General features: G+C 49.8%; 1 protein-coding gene across 2 annotated transcripts in view; it reads right to left on the bottom strand.

Annotated features, from left to right (window-relative positions):
- Positions 1-24,531, bottom strand: part of LOC118787855 (amyloid-beta A4 precursor protein-binding family A member 2-like) — a 67,880-nt gene that overhangs the window by 738 nt on the left and 42,611 nt on the right. The window contains exons 3-13 of one of the 2 annotated variants that reach the window (XM_036543577.1): positions 22,919-24,002; positions 19,389-19,469; positions 17,172-17,211; positions 13,991-14,136; positions 9,661-9,696; positions 8,074-8,160; positions 4,180-4,365; positions 1,735-1,914; positions 1,234-1,446; positions 731-850; positions 92-232 (exon numbers count right to left, since the gene is read on the bottom strand). In XM_036543577.1, the coding sequence (XP_036399470.1) occupies positions 92-232; positions 731-850; positions 1,234-1,446; positions 1,735-1,914; positions 4,180-4,365; positions 8,074-8,160; positions 9,661-9,696; positions 13,991-14,136; positions 17,172-17,211; positions 19,389-19,469; positions 22,919-23,983 (2,295 nt within the window). In that variant the 5' untranslated portion in view covers positions 23,984-24,002. The remainder of the gene's footprint in view (positions 1-91; positions 233-730; positions 851-1,233; positions 1,447-1,734; positions 1,915-4,179; positions 4,366-8,073; positions 8,161-9,660; positions 9,697-13,990; positions 14,137-17,171; positions 17,212-19,388; positions 19,470-22,918; positions 24,003-24,531) is intronic. The other variant, XM_036543578.1, reaches the window with a different exon arrangement.

The raw sequence follows: 24,531 nt of genomic DNA, 5'->3' as shown, positions 1-24,531 counted from the left end.
TAATATCATATATCCAAACAATCATTCGTTTTTATGAAAGCAAGAAACCCTTCTCTCCCCACAGTCGGGCAGACTCCTCTCCCGCCCTCACCTCGCCCACGGAGTTGGACAGGGCCTGGACGATCTTCTCGTGGGCGGTGGCCACCACGCTCTGGCCGTTGATCTCGATGATGCGGTGGCCGACGCGGACACCCCCTCGCTCGGCGATGCCCCCGCGCATCAGACTGCAGATCTACACAGAAAGAGAGAGAGGTGTTTAAACCATGCCACAGCATGGGGGACAGTGAGTGCCTTACGCTGTTGCAGCAATATGCACTTTTGTAATGTGTGTATTAATTATAATAATTAATCAATTTATAATTCACAGTTCCATGTAACATGTAAGGTTAATTATTGTTTGGAACTTATCGGTTTAACTTGAATGTATGTATGTTTTCTTTGACTTTGTATAGCTGTGTTTAATTATTTACTTCAATGTTCATATTATTGCTTTGGCAACACAGCACTTGCTTGTCCTTCCAATAAAACAGTAATGAATTGAACTGAATTTAATTGAATTGGATGAATTGAACTGAATATCCGCACGGAAAGCAAAGGTACCACACTCTATTTACAGTTTCTTACAGCTGAAAGCGAGGCTGAACTGGTTTTGAATATTGTGTCAGTCTTGCAAGGGCTGCAGGCACAGAAGCAACCAGATTGAAGGGCTCTGATCCCCCCCGGGACTCACTATGCCATTCTGCACGCTGAAGCCCAGCTGGTACTTGAGGTCCGGCCGCTTGATGAGGACAGTGGTGACAGGGGGGCAGCTAACGATGTTCAGCTTCACCTGAACCTGGTTCTTCAGGCCCTGTCGAAAGCACAGCACAGACAAAGAGAAGCGCTAAGTGGCTGGCCACAAGCAGACTTCCTCCAGCGCATTTTCACTCAGTTTTTAATTTCAGTTGTTTATTTGATGCATTCCTTCATTCAAGGCAGAGGGCACAGGGAAATCAGTACGAATCACTCAAGATGCGGTGCGCAAAGCCACAGGACGCTAACAATTTAGAGGCGCCTGTACCTACAGCCAAATAAATATTACATTTCTTTGTATTTACATTTCTCTACCCTGCCCCGCCTTAACATGTCCTGCCACACCCTCCTCTGCCCTACCCCACTGCCCCGCCCTGCTCTGGGCTCTGCCCCGCCCTGACCTGAGCCCTGCCCCGCCCAGCTCTACTCCCTGTCCCCCACCTTGATGATGCCCTGGCAGGTGGCGAGGGGCAGCCCCACCAGGCTGGTGTTGTTGATGGACATGATCTGGTCCCCGATGCTGAGCTTGCCGGAGCGGGCGGCGGGGCCTCCGTTCATCATGTTGGCCAGGATGACGGTGGGCAGGATGGAGCCCCACCCTGACTCCACGATGACCACGCCCAGGATCTCCCCCTTCTGCTTCTCCAGCTGCAGCTGTAGGGCGGGGATCACAGTGGAGACAACAGAGAGACGGATGAGTGCTCACACAGAAAAGGAGCAGAGGAGAGAGATGGGGGAAGAGTCGAGGAGTGGAATGCTAAGGAGTGGCTAATGCCATGTCTCGCAGCAGGAAAAGAACAGCATGCTGCCCCCTCGGCGCAGGGAGAGCGCTCAGCCGGGGGGGGCCTGAGTCACGCCCAATTCCCCCCCACCCCACCCCCCCGGCAACGCTGCCCAGCTCCGTCACCCAGCAGCAAACCGTGCCGTCGAAGGAGGGCCCACCTCTTTGCAGTTCTCCGAGTTGGAGAAGTGGATGAGGTCATCATTGTACATCTCCTGCGTGTTGATGATGTCGCTGTACTCTTTCTGGCTCAGGTCCTCAGGGTTGATCCCGTTGGCCCTCAGGAACTCTTGGTAGGCCACGCTGAATGCCTGTCCTATGGACTGAGCAATCAGCTGTGCCTGTGCCATGCAAGGGGAGAAAGAAACAATACCAAACTTCAGTGGTTAAAAATAATTCTGTGATGACCACAGAGAAACAGAACAGACTCAAGACTCCATATGACTGCACAAGCCAAAAAAGACGTGATAATGTCATCACTGTCTTCCTCAAAAACAGACCCTCCCGAACAGGCTTACAGAGGCAACCATTTGATTCCCACGATCTCCGCGGGCACCTTTCCAAAAGCGATCGGCTTCTTGGGAGCTTGTTTTATTTATGCATGCGCGGAGCTGAATCGCAGAAACGAGCCCCAATTGATTTTCAATGTCAAACACCATTTGGTTCAATCTTCTCCATCAGCGACCGCCGGCTTTTCTCCTTGGTGTTATCGACGGCGGGAGGGAGAACCCACGAGGTTGTAACGGAGAGCGCGGCCACGAGCCGGTGCGTGACCCGCCTCTCTGAAGTCTGTCTCCTAAGTTGGCCCACAGCTTGGAACCAGGGGAAACACCGTGAAGATGAAAAAGTCTGCGTGGTGCACAAACACGCCATGAAAAGCCGGGACAGCTCGGGGCCGTGTGATCTCTGACAGGAGGACGTTTTCAAAAAGTGGCCACTCGCGCGGAGTGCCTCCCTCGGGTGGCTGGGATAAAAATCATGGCTCTCGAACTCAAAGTCAGCGCATAGGCCGAGACAGCTCTGCTAACAGCCTGCCATCAAAACAATGCCCACATAAAGCAGGTCCACAGCTGCGAGGAGTGTGGCAACAGGCACAAAATGAACTGCAAACGCATCCAACAGCCAGCCCAGCTGCTCATCTGGGAATGAAAAATTATGGAGTCAATAAGATCCCGTCACCTTCTCCTTCTGGCCTAAATGAAATATGTATTAGGATAAAATGAGTCAGTATTTCCATAAATTAGTACCTCATCTTTGGCGGATCCCATTTCTCAATTTGCTTAAAAAAAAGAAAAAAGATTAAATAATTCATTGATAGGCCGGAACAATGTTTTCAATAATGATGCACCTGAAAAGTATTCTGCCCTACAAAACTCTCGCAAGTGTAAAACAGGAGCATCGCCTAAGTGGCTCTAAATGACTCACACGTAAACACTGACTCATCAGTCTTGAAGTATCGGCCCGTCTAATTAGACCGGCACAGTGTGGAGGGCTACTGCAATGCAGTGGCAGGCCGAGGTGACAGGGCCCGGAGACAGGCGAGGGGGGAAAGATCGGCCAATCAGAGCGGCGTCTCCTCTCCGACACACGCCGCGTCACATGGCAGTCTGTGCGGATGACCCGGGGCCAGCTGCAGAAAGCCCCGGTGGGTGCTCCCTCTGTTCCCCATTAACTGCGCCCTTGTTGCTAAGATGTTTGGCTTAAGCTTGACTGCTCTGCTGATTCTACTCAAGGCTACTTGGACACTTCAAGCGTCCGTGGCAGGCTTCCTGTTAGAGTGCAGCAGCTATGCAGACATCTTAATCTCCTAGGTAAGGCCGGGGAAATGTTAGAACAGTGTTCAGTGCTGACTGTGATAATAGCTCACAATTTTCTCTTCTATAATGCGATTTTTTTCCTGATGAATATTAATGTGGCCTCTGTGATTGGTGCTCTTCCTCTGCTCTGCTCCCTGGCTGCTGTCCCTCCAGAGTCGGCAACATTTGGTCTGTGAATACCATATCTCTACCATCTCTACTGCTGATCAGCAGTCTGACAAGGTGATTGCAGGCAATACACACACACAGACACACAGAAACACACACACACACACACATATACACAAACACAAGCACCGCATGCACATACACTAGCACGCATATACATATGCAAATGCACATGTACACACACAATCACACACACACACACACACACACAGGCACACACCCATAAAAAAGACCATTATGCATTTCCATATTTTTGGATTAGAAGGAGAGATGTGCAACAAATTGGATCAGAAGGCATGTAATCTACAACCTGCCATTCATCTAAGCCCAGACCTTGATACAGTGAAACAAGAAACAACTGAACACATACACACACAGGTACACGCACACACCCACACGCAAGCACACACACAGGCACACACATACACATGAAAAAAAGACCATTATCCATTTCCATATTTCTGAGGTAAACATAACAGAGATGTGCAACAAATTGGTACAAAAGGTATGCAATCTAGAAGCTGCCACTCATTTTGGCAGAGACACGGAAGAAAAGAAATAAGACACAGCTGAGGGCCGCCTCATCAGCGGCGGAAGCCACGGGGAGCCGGGGGCACTCACGTCCTCGGACTCGAAGACGTGGCAGATCATCTTGTACTGCTTCTTGCCCTCGGTGGCGCCGGGCGTGGTCTCGATGCAGTCCTGCGAGGCGGTGCGCGGCATGCGGCGGCGCGCCATCAGCACCACGATGTTCCCGATGTCCGCGATGTACGAGATCGTCCGCAGCGCGTTGTCCATCATCGTCTCCTGGGCGGCAACACAGGGAAACGACACAGTCACGGCAGCGCCGGGATACAGCAAGTGCCACAGCTTTGGGACTCGTACGCCCAATCTTAAGTGTGTCCTGCGAGCGCCAACAACCACAACACAGAACGAAGCATCATACATGTGAGAGGAGTCTCGGTTCGGGATTCTACACCAGACTCTGGAGGCTGCAGCTCTTGCCGGAATGATGAAACGTGCCCGGGGTGTGAACAGCCGCTAGCGCAGGAGAAAGCGAGCAGGGCTGCTCGGCTGAGTCTTACTGGAGCTTGACAGTTACATCATTACCCAGTCAGCAGCATTAATTACCCGATTTGTCTGCTCTCGCGGTGCATGTGGCCTTTGACCTTTACCAGGGTTTCTGCGGCAGAAACCCTGCATTTCCACTTACCGCCTACGTGCTGCAACAGGTCAGGCATAGAAACATCAGCTCCAATGAACCTGACTTCCACAATGACATGACTGGGGGGTGAGAGATGGAGGGAAACTGTTTAATCTACCACCTACCATTCATATTTCATGTAGATATATAGATATATAATATGCACAAATGCATTCATATATACATTCATACATACATACTTTGAAACGCTCTGCCCTACACTATTATTACTCAGTTTAAAATACCTTTCTATGCTGAAGGCTTCCCCCGCCTTGTGTGTCTGTACTGTGCTAATTACAGTGGCCTACCATTCTGTAGCAACTCTGTGTGTGTGTGTGCGCACATACGTGTGTCCATGAGTGCCAGCCCTTCTCTGTCTCCATTGCTCTCTCTCTGCCTATCTCTCTCTCCATCTTTCTCTCTCTCTCTATCTCTCTGTCCATCTCTCCAGGCCTCCCTTCCCCCGCGGGTCACTTGTGACAGTAAAAAATGGTCTCCACGGGAGGAGAGGAGCGGGTCTGCACCGCTGCAGGTCGGCAGTGCCAGCCGGCCCACACACTGCCACCGGCATCGGAGCTAACGGCGGGCCAGCGACAGCACAGCTGGTGTGGCATCTCGTATCTGCCAGAACAGATCTGCGATGCTGGAAAACGCCTACCGTTTCAAACGCACTCACACTCCGCTATATATCAAAGTCTGCGGAGAGGGGGTTCATGGCAAATCGGCCCAGCGGTTTAAGATTGCCTTACTCGGTGGTTTGAGAGTTTCAGACATGACCGATAGGGTGGCTGTTTAAACGCTGCTATTTATGTGGAAACTCTACTGCATGGACAGAACTGGGTGTACCGTATTTTGTGGGCTGTAATATTGAATTGCTTTATCCAACACAGAAATATGGAAAGTGGTTTTCAGTAAAGCAAGCAACTCTCATATTTTGGAATATTATGGAAGGTCGTATCATCCAGGTTAATCTGTAATTCTGTGTAATCTGTTGAGGTGATTTTAGATTAGATTTTTTGAGTGAATTTTAAACTGCTTAGTTTAATTCTTCGGATTTCGACACGCAGCGTGTCCGGGGAGGCTGTTGGAATAAAGATTAGTGATTCTGCCAGTCAGCAGCAGCAGCAGCTACAGACTGCATTGAAAATAGCTGCATCTCATGTCTATAGATCAACCCTTAAAAAGATGGAGGTCTACCTGAACGTCAGGTTAATTAAACCGAATATTTTTCATTGTTGTAATTTATGGGATTTTTTACTGTGAGGGCAAAGTAAATGATTCAGCTGTACTCAGTTTCAGTTTATGAATGTACTTTCCACCTTTTTAAAATTGTCTTTATTGCAGTGCATTTCACAGTTTTTTATGCTGTTATTCATAATGAACTCGCCGTTGGGGTACAAAAAGAATACTGAATAAGAAAAATCTGGAGGAAAGACATGAGAAAAGAGAAGGATTTAAAATGAAGGACAGCCGCATTTACTGGACATGGACTCAGCTCTTCTGCCTCCACACTGGCTGATAATGAAGCATAACAAAATATATCAAAGAGCGCAGCTGTGGCACAGCTACACTGCTGGAAGCTGGGGGACACTGATGGTTCACTGCTGTGGGCTATTTGGTGCAGACAAACACAGCAGAACTCTGCTGTCTAAAGCACGCACTCACACACACACACACACACACACGCACACACACACACACACACATACACACACACACACACACACACACACACACACACACACACACAATACACACAGACAAGAACTCAGGCACTCACACGCGCACACACACACACACACACAGACACACACACACCCACACACACACTCAATACACACAGACAAGTGCTCACTCACACACACACACACACACACACAAATACACACAGACAAGCACTCACCACACACACACACAGACAAGCACTCACACACACACACACACACACACACGCACACACAGACAAGCACTCACCACACACACACAGACAAGCACTCACCACACACACACAGACAAGCACTCACTCACACGCACACACACACACACACACATACACACACACACACACACACACACACACACACACAATACACACACACACACACACACACACACACACACAATACACACACAATACACACAGACAAGAACTCAGGCACTCACACGCGCACACACACACACCCACACACACACTCAATACACACAGACAAGTGCTCACTCACACACACACACACACACACACACAAATACACACAGACAAGCACTCACCACACACACACACACAGACAAGCACTCACACACACACACACACACACACACACACACACACACACACACACACACACACACACAGACAAGCACTCACCACACACACACAGACAAGCACTCACTCACACACACACACACACACACACACACACAAACACAGATGAGCACAGAAAAGCGCACACACACACGCACACACACGCACACACACTGCTATTACGGTCAACACCACTCTGCAGTCCTGCAGCACAGCAAGCACCTAGAGAGTAATGCACCTCAGCAGGGCCTAATCAGTGTGTGTTATAGGGGCTGGGACACTGAGAGCAGCATAGCTTTTTGAAAAGGCTTGCCTCCTCCAGGCAAGCGGGTGACGGCGACCCTAAGCACCCGGCGGAAGCGGAGCTGAAAGGAAGCCCGGGCTCTGCGCCTCTCTGCAGGTGGCCCGGACGCGCCACTGCTCCCCTCTCCAAACTTCCGTCACGGTCCCTCACTCTTACGCAACCCGCGGTCCCCTCACAATGCGCGCTTCCTGCCGGGGCCCTCCGTAGCTGTGGAGACGGACCCCCACGCTCCCAAACAGCAGCGCTTCTCCTGAGAAAACCCTCTGAGGAAACGCCGAAACGTCGGAAAATCGCACAAAGGCTCGCCGTCAGAAAAGCCTCTTCAGAGCTGCTGATGTTCAGGCGAGCTTATCAAGCTGCTTGGTAATTGCGGCTGGCGTGTGTTAAAACATTCACTCATATGTACAGTGGCTGGCTTTGTTGTTGTCTTTTCTGGATACAGCACCAAGAGGTACATTTGTCCATACATGCTTTCAATCAACAGCTGTTCACACAGGCTTTCGGGTTTTAAAATTCTATTTTCAGACCCTCTTAAAAAGAATTACATGAACATGACATCATTTGAAAAAAAAAATATTAGGGATAATAACTTGTTATGCAATCCATTCAGGAATCCCAGGAGAGGGACGCATATGGCTACTGCACATATTTCCCAGCCCCTGGGATAAAAGCTTTTTACTGTATGCACATTGTGTAGCCTCTCACCTGTGTATCGGCATTCAGCACTTTGATCCTCTGTGTGGATATGAACAGGTCCACCTCAGTCAGCGTCTGGGCGTCTCCCTCTGGGCTCTGTGAGGAGACAGAGGGCAGAGAGGTATGTTATAGCGCCTCCTGGTGGCTGGAGGGACTGCTCACAATGTCCACATAATCCCTGGTAAAATCCCTCCAGGGCTGAGGTTAAAAGCCACTACACTTAAACCCCTATTGAAAAGATCTTAAATGCTCATTCATAAATCATACAATAATATATGTCTGGCCAAATGGGAATTCTGGCAGGGAACACTGTTTAAATGAACTGCGCTACTTTTCCCATATAATAACTATCACATGGACATACTGTGTACTGCATATATCTGATCCAATACATGCATGCTCGTTGATAGCACATACAGAGCTGTTCAAAAAGCATATTGATGTCCTCTAGCTATAAATGGGACAAATGATTTTCAGCCAATTTTTTGGTCAGAAATAATTTGTGTTTATGACTCCTCCGTATGGCTCACACTAATTGCGATGGGATAACTGTAGCCATCTGCTCTTCAGCGGAGGTTTAAAGAGCATACCTTCTGGACTTGTTGTAAAAGGTTCCATAAATTGTTATGTTTTTTGCTAATTACAGGGTCTGGGGGATTCAGAGCAGATTCTTACAGTATAAACAGAATTCAGTTAAAAGGGCTACAGCTTGTATTTCTTTAAAATGGCCGTATTTCACACTGTAACATTGCTTTTTTTTTTGAAAGACTGACACGTGGTTACAGTAGGGGTCGTACATCAATCACTTTCCTATTCATAAATGATGATTCGATGCTGTAATGAAAGAAGAGAAAGAAGAAAAAAACCCTGAAGAGGTAAGACAGTACAGCAGTCTCTGAGCAGCAAGAGTGCATGCAGAGTGGAGAGGACGGGTGACAACAGTGAGCGATGGCCACACAAACACCCAGAAGACAGTGCCACCTAGATTAATAGGACATGGGACTGTGAGTGTGCTCTGGAACAGATGGGAGAGCGGTGACCGGCGCGGGCCGGCTCTGAACCGTCACAGCTGTCCGGGCCAATCCAGCTGCAGACGGACCTCGGCTTTCACGCTGATGAGGGCCGGCCGCGGATTCATCAAACGGCGGTCCATCTAGGTTAATTAAATCTATCCCGTGGTGCGCCGCGCAATTTATCCGTGCGCACGACACGCAGAGCTAGTTTCAATATTCCCCGCGTGCGTTCGGTCATGCATTTCTCTGATCAAATTTACACTGTGGTTTTCTGCGCAGAGTTACTGTATGGCAAAAGATCAGCGCTGATTTTCCATTGGTCGGATTCGTGTTCTGTTTTGAGTGCAGCGAGGGAAGCGAAAAGAGAGAGCGTTCCCATCTCATTCGCACGCAATACAGCTCTCTCTGGTGCACCATGCTGATATGCATGGCCTCGCTGCTTAACCTGAACTTTAGCCCCAATGTTTCAGAGCTCACGGAGACAAAACCAAAACAGACAGAGATGGGAGAGGCAGCAGCATGGAGGTGGAGTCAAGGTGTTCTTTTATTTTGTCTCTTTATTATTATTTTTTTTTTTACACACCGCCTTTTTCTTGATTTTGGCAGCCTTCTGAACCCTCTGCGAAGCGTTGAGCACAGACAGGGTCGTCAGACACAGGAGCAGCAAAAAGGCAGGGCAGGAATCAAAATAAAGAAATTAAGATATAAAAAACAGAACAGAAAAAAGACCCAAACACAAGTTCTGGCATTGCTGCCCACGAGGTAAGGGGTGGGGCGATGGCATAACTGTGTTCTGTATTGACAAATAAACCAAAACAGCAATTAGTGGCTCATAATTGCTTTTTTTTGCATAGCGCAAACCATGACATGCAAACATGGACTGATACCTCGAGACCAAATAAAAACAGGGATTGGAAACACACACTTATGTTGTTCTCTTCAACAATGTTTCAACTGCCAGGAAGAACCAATAAGGCAATGCGGTCATGCAATATATACCGCTCTTTTCTAAAAAGCTACATTTCAAATCACCTCAAATTTGATACACTGCAGCTGAAAATGATTTTTTCATACACAAAAATGCACGCACAGCTACAGCTGGGAGATATCTACAGTAGAGGGATATGGGGAAGAACAGGACCTACTCTTTACATAACACTCTCTCTCTTTCTCTCTCTCCTCTGACCTCTCTCTCTCTCTCTCTCTCTCTCTCTCTCTCTCTCTCTCTCTCTGAGCCATGAAGACCCATCCACTGGAATAACACATTGGGACATGTGACAAGTGGATTTTCTTTTTAGAACACGGAACAAGTGCTTAAACCATAAATCCAGCATGTGTCCTTCTCGGTTAACCCTGCGTTTTACATGGGGAGTTGCTCAGCCGAGGCTAACAGGCATCTGCCCCAAGAACATCAGAGCTCTGACCCAGAGTCTGCTGGTGCGCTTCGGTGTGCGACACCTGTGAGCCCCTCCAAACGGGAGGGCCTTCGATCGAAACCCTCCACTCATCTAACCCGGTGCAGCCATTAAAATTCCTCCCACATAAAGAGTCAACCACCCTCCCCCCACCCCCTCACCACCCCCCCCACACACACACGCGCGCGCACGTTCAACACGCTTCCCCCATAACCCATCGACTGTGTTAGAAACTGAGAGGCTGTCAATTCGTTAAGGCAGGAAGTGTTGATCCTGGGGGTACGGAAGCTTGCAGGAAACAGCCTAGCAAATGCCTTTTCATGGAGCCTGATCTCCTCGCCTGCTCTTATGAAAGCCAGATGCACGTGACTGCCTGACTGTATCAGGTCAGGGGGGGCAGGGTGGCGTTTCTGGTGCCGCTGTTACACACTGATGCTAGGGAATGTGTGGTGGCTGAGTCCAGCGCATCTGCTGGGGAGACAAGGAGCTGTGTGTCTGTCGTGCGAGCTTATTTTCACCATGGCTGACCAATGGGACAAACTGTCAGCGAACCGAAATCCACGCTTTACATCTGGACTGGACACAACCTTGCGGTCTCACAGCTGCTTCTAGGAACGCACTGGCCCAAGAGCTGGCTTCTCTCTGCTGGGCTGTACAGGAACTGCATGCTGAACGGGAACCCTCACTGGTACGCCGAAACTGACAGGTCTGTCCTACTCCGTGTGAAGAGGAGAGACAGCCCCCATCGGCACGGAGCAGACTTCCTCCTTCATCTCTTCCCGTGCGAGGCGGACATCTGCATCCTCCGGTAAAGCGCGCTGTGTCAGGCCGAGGAACGTGAGCGGCAGGAGTGGGCGGCGAGTGCTGCATGAATACTGCATCGAACCGGGGAGGGGGAGCGTGCAACCAAACAATTTAGATAAATAATCCATAGACATTGCAGTACATCTGCCACACATCTATTTTTTCCCCTCCGGTTCCGTCCCGGGCTCGGGCTGAAATATTCATGAAAGCGTTTAGCGGCGTAATTAATCTGAGGCCCGGCACCGGGCTCGGGGGCGGGGGGGTGGCATTGAGAGCTTGTCGGGTATAGGAGGGCGAGCTTCCCTGTCTCCAGGGTGAAAAACAGCCCATTATCTACCTCACGTCTTCAGACCGGAGGGGGGGGGGTGGGGTGTGGGGGAGGGAGAAACGAGCGCCATCCTTTCTGAGGACCTCCTTGATGGCGGAGAGCGCGAGAGTGCGCGAGGAAAAAAAAACTGTAGCAGTTAAGTAGTTTCCATGGTTTCGTCTTCAATGGCTCTCAGCTGTGGCGAGGAGAGGGGGATGGCCTGCCTTTCAGGAGAAAGCCTGGAGCCAGATCAGAGCGGTGGCAGGCAGCCCCGCCCCCTTCCCTCCCCGGCAGCCAATGGACTGTGAGGGTCAGCTGAGATTGCCAGGGTCACATCTCGGCCGTCTGGGGCAGGCTGCTATACCTAACCACAGGCTTCAGTGTCACTCTTTCAGTGCTGGGCAGGGTGAGGGGACAGATCAGGGCAGCCTGGCTGAGCAGGCTCATTCCCATTCAGCCGGTTGCTCTCCTTTCCACAGATGCCCGCCTCTCAACGCGGAGTCTGAATGGGCACCAATAGCACGGCCCTGTAGCTCCTCACAAAATAACACACGCCTGCAGCGGCTGGCGTTTTCTAAAGGCCCAGAAATGCGAAATGCGACGCCTGGCAAGTCTTTCGAGGCGCAGAAAGCAATCTGCGTTTCCACACATCAGTAATTCTCTGTGCATCGGTCTAAAAGCTATCACAGGTATCTCTCCGTGATTACCGCCGAGGCGGGCTGTCGCCACCCGTTTCTGTCACAGGCTGGACGAGTTGTGACGGTGACTGATGGCTCGGCGGATGACAGGTGAGGTGTGACGTACGGGACCCGCCTCGCGTTGGCACAGGACAGAAGCAGCGGTGAACAAGCCCTGCATAAGCTCTGTCCCTCGGGCCTCTTTCAGACGTCTACTGTATGGCACAGTCTTAACTCTAATGAGGACACATACCTTCCCGACAGGGAGAACCATTCACATCTAATACACCATACATCCAGCTTGAAAGGGCCAGTCAGATCATAAATACCGAAATGTATAATTTAATTGACCGGCTCCCTCATTGATATTCATCAAATTTCAAACGACTGTACACAGCACCGCGGCGGTTTCATTATTCCACATGCCGCAGACACACCGCACACAGGGCATAATGAAATTCAGCCGATTCGGAGCCGAACGAGGGGCGAATTTAACACAGCTGTCGGCACGCGAGGAGCACGTAAACGCAAATCTGTGAATGTCACGGGAAAGCCGGGGGGGGAGGGACGCTCTGCGGCCAGCAATCACATTACTGCCCCCCGTGACGTGCGCCGTTCGCTCTCGCCGCGCTATGACGCTAATGGCGCGCTTATTCGGCCAAAACCCAAAACTGGGCCGGGGAGATAAACGGCGGTAATGTCCAAATAGATTTAATGTGACAATCTGGTCTTCCCATTAATTAAAAGGCTGGGCATCGTGCATTCGCAGCTGGCCTCGGGTTGTAAAACAGGCCCCCCTGTCCCAGCTGATATCAGGGCGAAGCAGACAGCGTGGTTTCATTTGTAGACCACTGCATATCTATTAAGATAAGAATTTGTCGGTGGTTGTTTTTCTTGAGTTGTTGCTTCTTCTGCAGTGACAGGCAGTAAATCTTTGCCCAACTGGCTCATCTGACTGATTTCAGAACTTTAATGAATAACCCAGACACACAGATCTCCTTAACTAGACATCCTTGCTTGTGGTACACTCAAACAATGCTATCAGTGCAATGAAACAGACAGCAAGTGGGGAAAGGTATGGCAGTAACGTTAAAATGCCGTTCCCTGGTGTCTAACGAGAGGGCTGGCTGCCACACAGGTCCTTGACTCATAATGGCTCATCTGAATTCACCACACTTAGATAGATTGTGTCATGAACCCACACAATAATGAAAAATTCTATTCTGACCCTTTAACTTGCAATAAAGCTATTGGTATGGATGTGTGTGTGTGTGTGTGTGTGTGTGTGTGTGTGAGAGAGAGAGAGACAGATTGTGTGTCTGTGTGTGTGCTCTCAGTTACCAACTTCACGGATTAAGAACTCTTTCTTGTAAAACCTTCAGGGCTTCTCTTCGCCATTGGGTATCATTACATCGTAATGGGGTGAAAAAAAACAGCCACTTTTGGCACGTGAACCGACAGCTAAAGGACTATAAAGCTGTGCGTGGGGGAATTAACAGGACGGCGCCTCTCGCTTACCGAAATAATCCTGCAAATACTGATTAGGCATCAGCTCCTGAGCGGTAAACACAAACTGATCTCACAGGCTAAATCAGCGCCTTCAAATATCTCCCCACGAAATATGAGCCAAGGAAACTAGAGTGAGGACGGAGGCTGAGTGGGCGAGCCGGGCGAGTCTGGCGGGCCGGGCGTGGGCGGGCGAGGTCATACCTTGACCCGGCTCACCGCCTCCTGGGCCTGCATCATGCGGATATTCTTGGACGGGTTCCTCTCGGACAACAGCTGGGTGGAGCCCAGGTAGTTGGCGGCGAAGATGATGCCATCGATGAGGTCCTCCGGCTCACAGGGTCCAGGGACTGAGAGGAACAGACAGACAGACAGACAGACAGGGAGAGAAATGAAGATGAGGAGCAAGATGGAGAGGGACAGTGGAAGGATGGGATGATGGACAGAAAGGGGGGGGAATTGATGGGGATGAAGAGAGAACAAGGAGAGAGAGAAGAGGAGGAAGGCGGAGAGAGTGGGAGAGAAGGACGTGGGGATGAACAGAGAAAGGGAGGGGAATGCGATGGAGAGAGAAGTGGGAGAGAGAGGGATGGACGCCAATGGGGAGATGAATGTGGAGGGAAGCAGGGAGCCAGAGGGAGGGAAGGTCCCCAAGGATGCAGGAAATTGTCACGATTTTTCTCTTTGGCACACATATGTACATTTAAAACACATTTAATTAAATGTGAAAGAAATGGTACTACTGTTTTCAGTTATTCATCTAACATACCTAATTCCAATGAATCAAACCATTAAATACTCTGCTCATCTGCTAAACACAATGTCCCTGTATCTGTAGGAAATGAAACCAAAGCGAAAACTCAGGAACCCCTTGATGTGTCATACTGTACATAATTGGTCACCCCAATAACAGGTTACCCAATCATCATGTCTCCAAGAATGAATTTTACGTGGACACTTCGCTGCTAACTGCATCTCCTTATCTCAGTTTTCCCCACCCCCTGCTACCAGCTTCTTTAGGCCACTCCCTAATAGGGGAGGGTTTGGGGCAGTTGTCTACAGCCTGTAGTGCCGGGTCTAATGAAAGAGTGTTTTGTATTTACACGTTTCCTCACTGAACTGTGAATGCTCAATTCCTGGTGCGATGCCCTTCTTGTCTCCCCCAGCTGCTGACAGCCCTCTCTACATGGTTCCCTTCAAATCCGCAAATTAAAAGACAGAGGAACGCAGCAGCAGAAATGAGTGTGTGACCTTAATCTGTCCCATCCTTCGAGAAGGACAAATGCTTAACAGACTGTATGAGTAAATGTTCAAAGTCAGTAAGGCAGTAACTGCGTTCCTCTGCATATATTTCTTGTTGGTGAATCTGAGTGTTCCAAGGTAAGTCTCCACAGCAGTCAGTGGGTTTTCAGTGACTTCAAATGTCTGTCGACACAATCAGTTCGAAATTTCTTCATTTATTTATTTAACATTATTAGCATTTAGCAGACGCTCTCATCCAGAGCAACTTACATCAGTTACACGTTATCCATTTACATTTATTCATTTAGCAGACGCTTTTATCCAAAGCGACTTACATAGGTTTCAGTTCTTTACAACGTTATCCATTTATACAGCTGGATATTTACTGAGGCAATTGTGGGTTAAGTACCTTGCTCAAGGGTACAGCAGCAGTGCCCCAGCAGGGAATCGAACCGGCAACCTTCCGGCTACAAGTCCCGCTCGCTCCTTAACCACTGTGCTACACTGCCGCCCATTTGTTTATTTATTATGCAGGAAAAGTACACAAACAACAGTTTGTGCGTTTATTTTTTTCTGATATGTCTATCCACACAGACAACAACGGAAAGAAAAAAACAACTCACGCAACAATTCACAAGTCAACGGCACACCGTCGTACAAACAGGGCGACAGCGTCTATAGCGCGCGAACATGTGCTCCGGAAAGGAAGCGACCGTGATTTCAAACGCCGCTCGCGTCGCGGATATTAGCGCAGCTTGTGTGCAGACTCCACCGGCGCTCCGGTTGCGCGGCTGTCGAGTCGTGTTTACTCAGAGCGGCACGGAGACGGCGGGGAGAGCGGAGCAGCGGAATGGCCGCGGGTGGGAGAGAGACGGCAGCGCGGGGAGATTAATCTGCTTGTCTGATATGTAGATGCGGACTCCGCGACACCCACTGAGGGATACGCTCCGCTGTCACAATTAGGCGAGGAATAGGACGTTCAGCCTACACACGGAATATGCAAGGAGCTGATCTCAGGCCGTCAGAGCTTTCGTTCTCCTCTTACGGTCGGCGATGGTGAAGTGAACTGCTCGCCAACATCCTATCCGCATAGTCTCCTGCAACCTTTTGACACTTCCCATACATGTGTCTTTAAAGCATCATTTTTCCTCTGGCATTGAATGAGTAAACTGCTTGTTCAACGTCTCAAATGTAATAAAACCTCATATGATATTTTTCCTCTGATAATCGATGACTTGACTCTCAGAATTTTGTGTTCCTCTGCTTGTTTTTAACAGGTGAGTGTACTGAATCACTCCCATATAAACTGGACATCGTTTACATTTGCATAAAGTGAACTTTGGGTGTATTTATATCCTAAATTTTGCTTGGTATTGCAATGGTTATTATATTTGTAGTCTTCTGCACACTGAAGCACCACAGATAAGGCCACTTGTCAAATGACAGGATAATGACAATAATAAAAGTATCTTAAACAACAATAACAATAATTGAAAGCATGAGTACACAACACGGAATGCCAATTCTCTTCAGCCTGCTGACACAAGTACACTCTGACTCAGATAAAGCAACCTTCAGCCAACAAAAAGCCTTAAAATTGCTCAATATCTCCAGGCCAAGCCTTCTGACATAGAGAAGTTCTGACTTAGACACTCTCAGGTAGACGATTTGACCTCTGACCCCCTAAAAGTACACGCAGCTCTCAGCTGAAGCATCTTGGTTAAAACCATGAGTGTAACAGCTTGGTCTTCCCATCTGTCCTCAGTTACAGAGTGTTCTGGTTCTCCATAGTTACACACTGCAGTCTGAGAAACGGGCGTCCATTCGCAGATCCCTGCGTTTTTTTCAGACACTGTACAATGCAACCCTGACAACCACTAAAAACATTACTTCTTGAGGCTGCTTTACAAATATTGTAGGTAGAGAAACAAAGAAGTCTATAGCTTCCACATAATGACTGCTTTGCAAAAAATTAAAGCCCATTCCTATTACCCTGGCACTACAATTTCCTTACATGTGATATGCGTTTTGAATACAGTAAATCTGATTTCCTGTGCTGTGTGTTTCCTCTCGTAAGATTAAAACATCGTGAGCAGATTATCATATCAGACACAGAGAAAAGAGGAGGAAAGCAATGACTTACCATCAACAAAGCTGGGGAAAGAGGCAGTCTTCTTTGTTTGCTGCAAAAGAAAAGTGTTGATTGAACTCTAGGCCCTCCAGAGAAGAATTTATTATGAAATATGCATGTCTGGCTTCTACTTTTCATATCTCAAAAACAATGGAAAATACTTTAGTTCTCAGCATTCAAGATACCCGTTTTCTCTCATCCAAAAACCAAATAAAACATTATCAATTCTCTCCAGGGAAGAAATTAATTAACTTGACTGCAATATTGCCGTGAAGCCTAATTCTCCAAAACCTGTCTTCTTGCTCCTATAAGAAATTTAAATAATAATTATATTCAATTTGATCTGCATGCGACTGTGTGCTGAGTGGCACTTCATTTTTTCATTTTTTTTTCATTTGTTTACAAATTGTGACTAATTACTTAAGGATTTGTCACTGGTCTGTAACTGTGGATTGTAAAGCTCTACCTCTGCCTCTTAGATTAACATGTTTTGAGCCACTGTTGCAAGGTTTATGCGAAACTACTGGTGCCAACTCCTCAACAGTCACCAGACTTCCCTCTAGAAGTTGCTTTTTGTAGACAGGCTTCATGAGGCAAACTGAGGTAGGACAGGACGTAATATGGTGGCAAATTTAGCATGTTTACACTTAAACTAATGTGACGAACTAATAAAAAAGGTTTTTTTGATTATGTGATTACAGATAAACAAAATCTGTGCGGAAACATTGCTAAACAGCCATAAAAGTCTTTAAAGTTGGCGACAAAATCAATATGTTGGCAAGACCGCGGAACACCGCTGTCTGCACGTAGCAGGCCTTACAGCGGGACCACTCTGAATAATGGCCACCACTTAAAATGAATGGCATCCAAATGGAAAGTCCACGTTGAGAAAATATTTGTGCTCATCAATTATAGCCTGGAAGGACTGCCCCAGAGCTCTATCAATCCCTTAATTAAATAGAAGGGGAGACAGAGGCTAACCTGCACTTACTGTGAATGCAAAGAGGCTCTCTGGGCCTCTGGCAGACAGAGGGCCTTCAGCCTTCCGTGAGACCGGATCTGGCTGTCAGCACAAGGCCTCCCGCTGTTCAGGACTGGCCTGCTTCTTTGTGCAAGCAAACAATGCCAATGGCTTCTACAGTGGCACGCCTGAGTTAAGCTTTAACTTTAAGTTCAACTTTTAGACGCTGAAATTTCAGCTTCAAATGCTTCCTCAAGACAAAGGCATATTTTTGTGTTGCCACTTGTGTACCTTCTGGTATTTGCGCTGTTTTTGAAGGCTCGTGACTACACGTGAGTGGAGTTTACCGCAATGTGGCGAAACGTACATTTTGGTTCTGTTGTAAACAGAAAAATTCTAGCAGGCCTGAGGAGGTTAGCTGGAGCCTGAGTAATCTGCTTTGATGTAAACAGGAGACTCAGTTCCTCGCAGGGGGTGTGCTGTGGAGTCCGTAAAGGCCATGGCCAATCTGTTTCCACTCAGAACAAAAGGGCGGAGAGAGGCGGGTCTGTGTGGGTTGATTCTGTTAGAAAACAAACCCTTGCAAAAATGTCACAGACGATGAGCCCCATTTAACAAAGGAAAGCACTGTAAATTAAGGGACCTACAAAAAAAGGCGAGTCCCTGGAAAAAAATGACACAAGCACACACAAATACACAACCACACACATGCGCACACACACACACACGCACACGCACACACACAAACACACACACACACGCACACAGTCCACAAATTTAATTACATGGATAAACTGCAGCACATTCTAAGAGAAGAAAGAACACAAATAGACAAATGCCACAGGCAGAGATGGCAAGTACCACAAGCAATCCTGTTTGCATTTTATATTTTATGAGTATCTGTATAGCGCTTCCTTATATAATTTCCATCACCTTCTCAATTATTAATCTCTATAATGTCTCTTACCTTTACTCCTCTACATATATCACATGTCCACTGTTCTGCAGCCCTGCATATGTCACATGATAATGTCAATAAAACCAACTGGACTAAGCTGAAATTCACGCTGCTACTGTGGTGTGTGTCTGTAGTCTCTGGATCTCATTTCCATTGCAGGGTCATTAAAGACATATGTATGAGGTCTTGGTCTCTGCCCCTGACTGAACCCAAAAACATGCAGGCGGTCACTCGCACATAAAGGGCCAGAGCTGGGCATTCCTTGGGTACAGTGCGTGCTCCCCACCCCCAGCCTGGCCACGCCTCTCACCTCGGGGGTGTTGTTGTTCTCCACCGGCCCATTGAGGTCCGAGCGGTGCTGCCTCCTCGGTGGCTCCACGTGGTTGGACACCTGCGTGGGGACAAAGGGCCGTGATGGGGCAAGGGTCACTTCTGTCCTGTCAGAGAGCACGGCAGACAATGAGATGCTCCCAAACTCTACAGGGCATGCCAGAGGAATTCAGAACAGTCTGAGCAAGCCTTCATCATCTTTGGAAATGATGACCTATATATATTTGCATTGTATATGTGTATGTACATATGGATTTATATATATATACTTACATACTTACACACGTACAAATATTTTTGCATGTATTTATATTATATATATCTGAGGTCGACAGTCCTTCAACGATGCATTAAAACAGCACGGTCCTCAACGACCTTCCGACAGTAACCGTGGCTCAAATCTGCTTTGCGGGAGTGACTCGAGCAGTGAGCGGCGGCGCTCTGTCCAATCAGCTGAACACAACCCTCAGGAGCGCGATGTGAGGCGGGGCGCGCGGGGCGAGGCGAGGCGCCCGGTCGGATTTCCATCTTCCTCTTTTATTCATGGCTCAGTTCTTCGGCTCTTACAGGCTCTTAATTAGGCGTCAGGCTTCTCCCGTGCCCCGGCGGATCAATGCTAATGGCATATTTATTGACTCTGCCGGCAGCAAACAAAGCAGGTGGTTTGCACGTCTTCGACGCCGAGTGCCGATTTACGCGCCGCTAAGACGCTGTTGTCCGCGTGCTGCAAGTTTCAAAATTTTTTTTCAGGGTAAATATAGGTTTATATAAATATATGTAATATTATGTAAATATATGTAAATTATGTAAATATAGGCAGTGCGCTGCGCATTTCGTAGTATATATGTTCTATCTTTCTCGTGTCTCTGTCCTCTGGCGTTAGGATCCAGTCTTTTTGGTTTTGGGCCGAAAAGTTTTTGTTTTTGTTTAACTGTGTCGCCCTCTCCCCTGCTCCAGAGATGGATTAGAGTAATGTGGGACTGCCAGGACCTGAGGAGAATGTGAGCGTTTCCATCCTTTCTGGATGTTTCCTCACTCCGCCAGCTCTCTGGATTGATATTCTGTACCCTTGCTTCTGCTGTGCCTCTCTGGGTGAGAGCTTCTTCTGCATTGGAGAGTTTGCTTCAGAGAAGGGGGGGGGGGGGGGTGATGATAAATCATCTTTACACACACCTTCAGATCCTATCATTGAGGTGGCGTGCCAAAAGCCACGGGCGACTGTTACATCACCGCCCGCATCGCTCGCTCGCTCACTCGCCGCAGAGGCGCTCGAACACAAAGCTAACGCACAACAAAGGCAGAGGAGAGAGCGGGAGCCCGTGGCGGCACATGAGAACGAGTCCGCGCTTTAGCGGAAACACACTCGGCAGCGCGGCCGTTTAAGCTTAAAGCTCCTGCATTATTTATGTGGGAAGGAGCGTGTGGGTGTTAAGTGCGATGCGGCGGAACGCTTCGCTTTAGAGAGGCTTCCGCGCTTGTCCCCGGGTCCCCCCCGACGCCGCGGCGAGCGGACGCCCACGCCGCGGAACAGGTGCGGCCCGCCGCGTGGCCCTCCCAGGCTGCGGAGGAATGGAACGTCCCCCTCACCTTGCCATCTGCTTGGGCCAAGGTGGAGGCGCCGCGGGGTTTAAGGAGAGGCGGAGATCACCTGACCCAGCCGTGGGCTGACCAATGTTTTTCCCTGGGTTTTGGGAAGGCCCTGATGGTCAGGCCTCTCTGGGGGATGGCGCAAGAGGTTTCTGATTAATACAGAATCCTTAAAAAGAATATAAAGTATGCAACTAATGAAAATGCAATGAGAATATTCATTTCATCCAGTTGTAAAGCTTTATATGTGCTCTCTTTGTTCTGAATGCCACGTGGCAATATTAATATTTTAGCATGCCGCTGTGTAGCTGTTCATCTAAATCGATGAATCTCTGTCTCTTCTCTGGGTATGAGCTTTGGCTGTGGCAGCCAGAGTGTTCGGCTGCTGGTGTGCCACACCTGCTCCCATCCAGCCCTCCTGATTGGGTCCTGCTCTGGAACACTGCCTGCTGCTCTGAGCACAGCTCGAACTTCACCACCCTTTGCACGTCGCGCGCTCCCGAGAGAGGCGCCTAAGACAATCTCACACGGCAATAATTTATAACTCCAAATGATGCCCGAATTACGAGGACTGAGAGTCATTCCTGGCCATCTGCCCAGCAGGTGCTAAGAAAAAAAACTCCCAGGCGGGGGGCCAGACACCGAACCCCTGTGAGCAGATCAGTAGGAGGGAGAGGAACATGGCAGGAGGGCTGGGGGAGGGGCTAGAGGGGACGAGCGTGGTTGTTGAAGGCTCGCTGTTGGGATTTGGCAGGAATGCAATTACAGCTCTGTCATAAACATATAAACATCGCAACCCCCCCCGCCCCCCGCCATTGCAAATCACTTTTAAATCCGCTCCAGTGGCCGCAGACCGCGGTGGAATCCAAAAGGGCCTGGGCGCGCCCCATTTGAGTGCCAGCAGCAGATCGATGCACACCGTGTGCTCACACAAGCGTTAATTGGGGGCGGGCGTCCCCTTGCTGGTAAGGGGCGGCCAGGTCGCTGTCATTGAGACGTGCTGCGAACCGCTGCTTCTGGATAACCTTGGTGTCCGGGCTGGCATTGATCTGCATCCACCTCCTCCCCACCCACTTCTGCCCTCATCTATCTCCTGCCTGTTAATATAATCACCAGCGCAGACAAAGAAAGCAAGACCAGTGAATCAAAAACTCCAGCCTGCGTTAAGGGTTTTGCGAGACATACACCAGTCAACGCACAGGGAACAGATGAATTACAGCTGTGCAGAGAATAAGAATCTGTATGTCAAAGGAGAGTACCATAATACCTCAAGAAATTTGTTTACGTAATTACAGGCACTTGAGTTGCACTTTTAAACTCTATGGCTACATAATCTAGCCATAGTTGTATATAACTTTATAATCTAAAGCATTTCCCTGGACCACTCTGGCCCTGAGCTCCCTGTACAGGGTAGCAGTGTGGTGCAGTGGAGAGGGGATGGCCTTATAACCCAAAGGCTGCTTTCATTCCTAAGTGGGGCATTTCTGTTGCACCATTACGCCAAACGGAATAAATATCTAGTTGTTGTTCTGTATAACGACATTTGTTTAACGTACCATTGCACGTACATATCTTTATGTGTACTAAAAGTACACTTTCTTGCGAGATTCAATTCTGTTTATTTGTGCAAGGTTACTGTTAAAATAAAGACTACATTGCTGTGTAGACTACAAAGGAACACCTATAAAGGGAATACAGTACCCAGTGTATCTCTACTGTGTGTCTGTGTATGATCAAGTCTTTTGGTGGTGGATATCGGGCTGCAAAGCTTTTACAATACCGTACAGTGTTGTATTTTCGCAAATTCAAAGTGTGGTGTGTACTATAAAACTATTGTTTTGTAAAAGAAATCAGTTCCTTTTATTCAAAACTTTCACAGACACTGTGCAGTTTTTGCCACTGTGCAGTTTTCAGGCCTCTCACCTGTTCCTGTGTCCATTTGGGTCTCTCGTCGGGGGTCTGGGCCCGCGCCTTGAAGCCCCTCTGCAAGTCGGGGTTGCTGTGTCGGGCCGGGGGGATGTTGAGGGATTTGGGCCGGCCCTCGTGGCGGTGGGGGGCGTGGGGGGCGTGGGGGGCAGGCTCGGGCTTGGCGGGGGGGGCGGCGTCGGTCGGCAGCTCCTCGGGACTCTGGTCCGTGCTGCTGCTCAGGCTTCCCATGCTCATGCTCATCTTGATCTCCGCCACGATCTGGTCGATGTCCTCCTCGGCGTCCTCCGCCCCCTCGCCCTCCGCCCCGCGGCGGCCGTGGTACGGCGAGGCGCGCACCGAGTTCCCGTTGTCCTCGGGGGCGTAGTAGTCGCCCGTGTAGTGGCCCCCGTCCCCGCCGTCGCCCTCGTCCTCCTCGTTGGGGCAGTACTCCTCGCTCTCCTCCCCTTCCTCCTCCTCCTCCTCTTCGTCCCGGGGCAAAGGCTCCTGCAGCGGGGCGGAGTGATGCTCAGGGACGGGCTCGGGCGCTTCCTCGTACCCCCGTGCGTCGCCGTCCTGCTCCAGCCCCTCGCCCCGCCCCTCGGACTCCGCCCACTCCTCCACCGCCTCCTGGCACTCGTCAGTGTCGGCGGGCGGCTCGGCGTGGACGCTGGCATAGTCGCCGTCGTTGCAGTCCATGCCCTCCAGGTAGCTGTCGTCCTCGGGGCAGTAGCGGATGTAGTAGGTCACGCCCTCGTCCTCCTCGGGCAGCCCCTCGTCGTAGTCCTCCTCCTCCGACGTGTTGTTGACATAGTCGGAGCTGGAGTCTCCGTCCGCGCTGTCCGGGTGGGCGTGGCAGTCGTCCGGGAGGGTGTGGTCGGGCGTGTCGGGCGACTCCGGGCGGCTGTCCTTGGGCTCGGCCTCCCGGGGCGCGCAGTAGGCGGGGCGCTCGGCCCGGGGCCCCTCATCGCACTCCTCCTCCACGGGAAAGGGGGCCGGGCGGGGCCGGGGGCGGGGCTCCGCCATGCTGCCGCTGGTCCCTGGCCTCTTCCGGTGCGCCATCGCGGGCTGCTCACACGCCATGCATCGCTGCTCTCCGGGCCTGCGAAGGAAAAGCACACACACGGTTCCCTCACCTTTAACGGCGCTGTCACCAACCCAAAGTCACGAAAAACAAAAAAGACTCGACGAGCAGGCGGCGGGCGGGCTGCCGCTTCTGCTACAGCGCTCCCCGAGGTGCCATTTAGTCAAAGCGTGCGACACCGCCACGGCGCGCACCTCGCTGCGGCAGCCTGCGGAGGCAATTAAAGGCAAACTCCGACTCTTCACCATGCAGACAGAGGAGATCCAGCCGGAAGAGATGGGGGGGGGCGGAGATTTCATTAATCATCCTTCGTGGACCCAGAACGGCCGCTCCGCTGTGCCGGGCCCATCCCTGTCAGCTGCCAACATTAACGCGGTATCTCCGGAGCGCCGTCGACCTCGGGCCGAGGTGACGTGGGTTCCACATTTGTTATGATTCTTTAAGGTGACACTGACCGCGTGACACGCGCTGTTATCCCAAAAATTATGGAGCGATTTAGCTGAAAACTGCCATTCGTTACGCCTGTCAAACTAGAGTTTGACATTGA

This window comes from Megalops cyprinoides, chromosome 13 (genome assembly GCF_013368585.1).
Source record: "Megalops cyprinoides isolate fMegCyp1 chromosome 13, fMegCyp1.pri, whole genome shotgun sequence".
Lineage (NCBI taxonomy): Eukaryota > Metazoa > Chordata > Actinopteri > Elopiformes > Megalopidae > Megalops > Megalops cyprinoides.
Note: the sequence above shows the minus strand (reverse complement) of the source record. Positions and strands in the feature narration are given on the sequence as shown.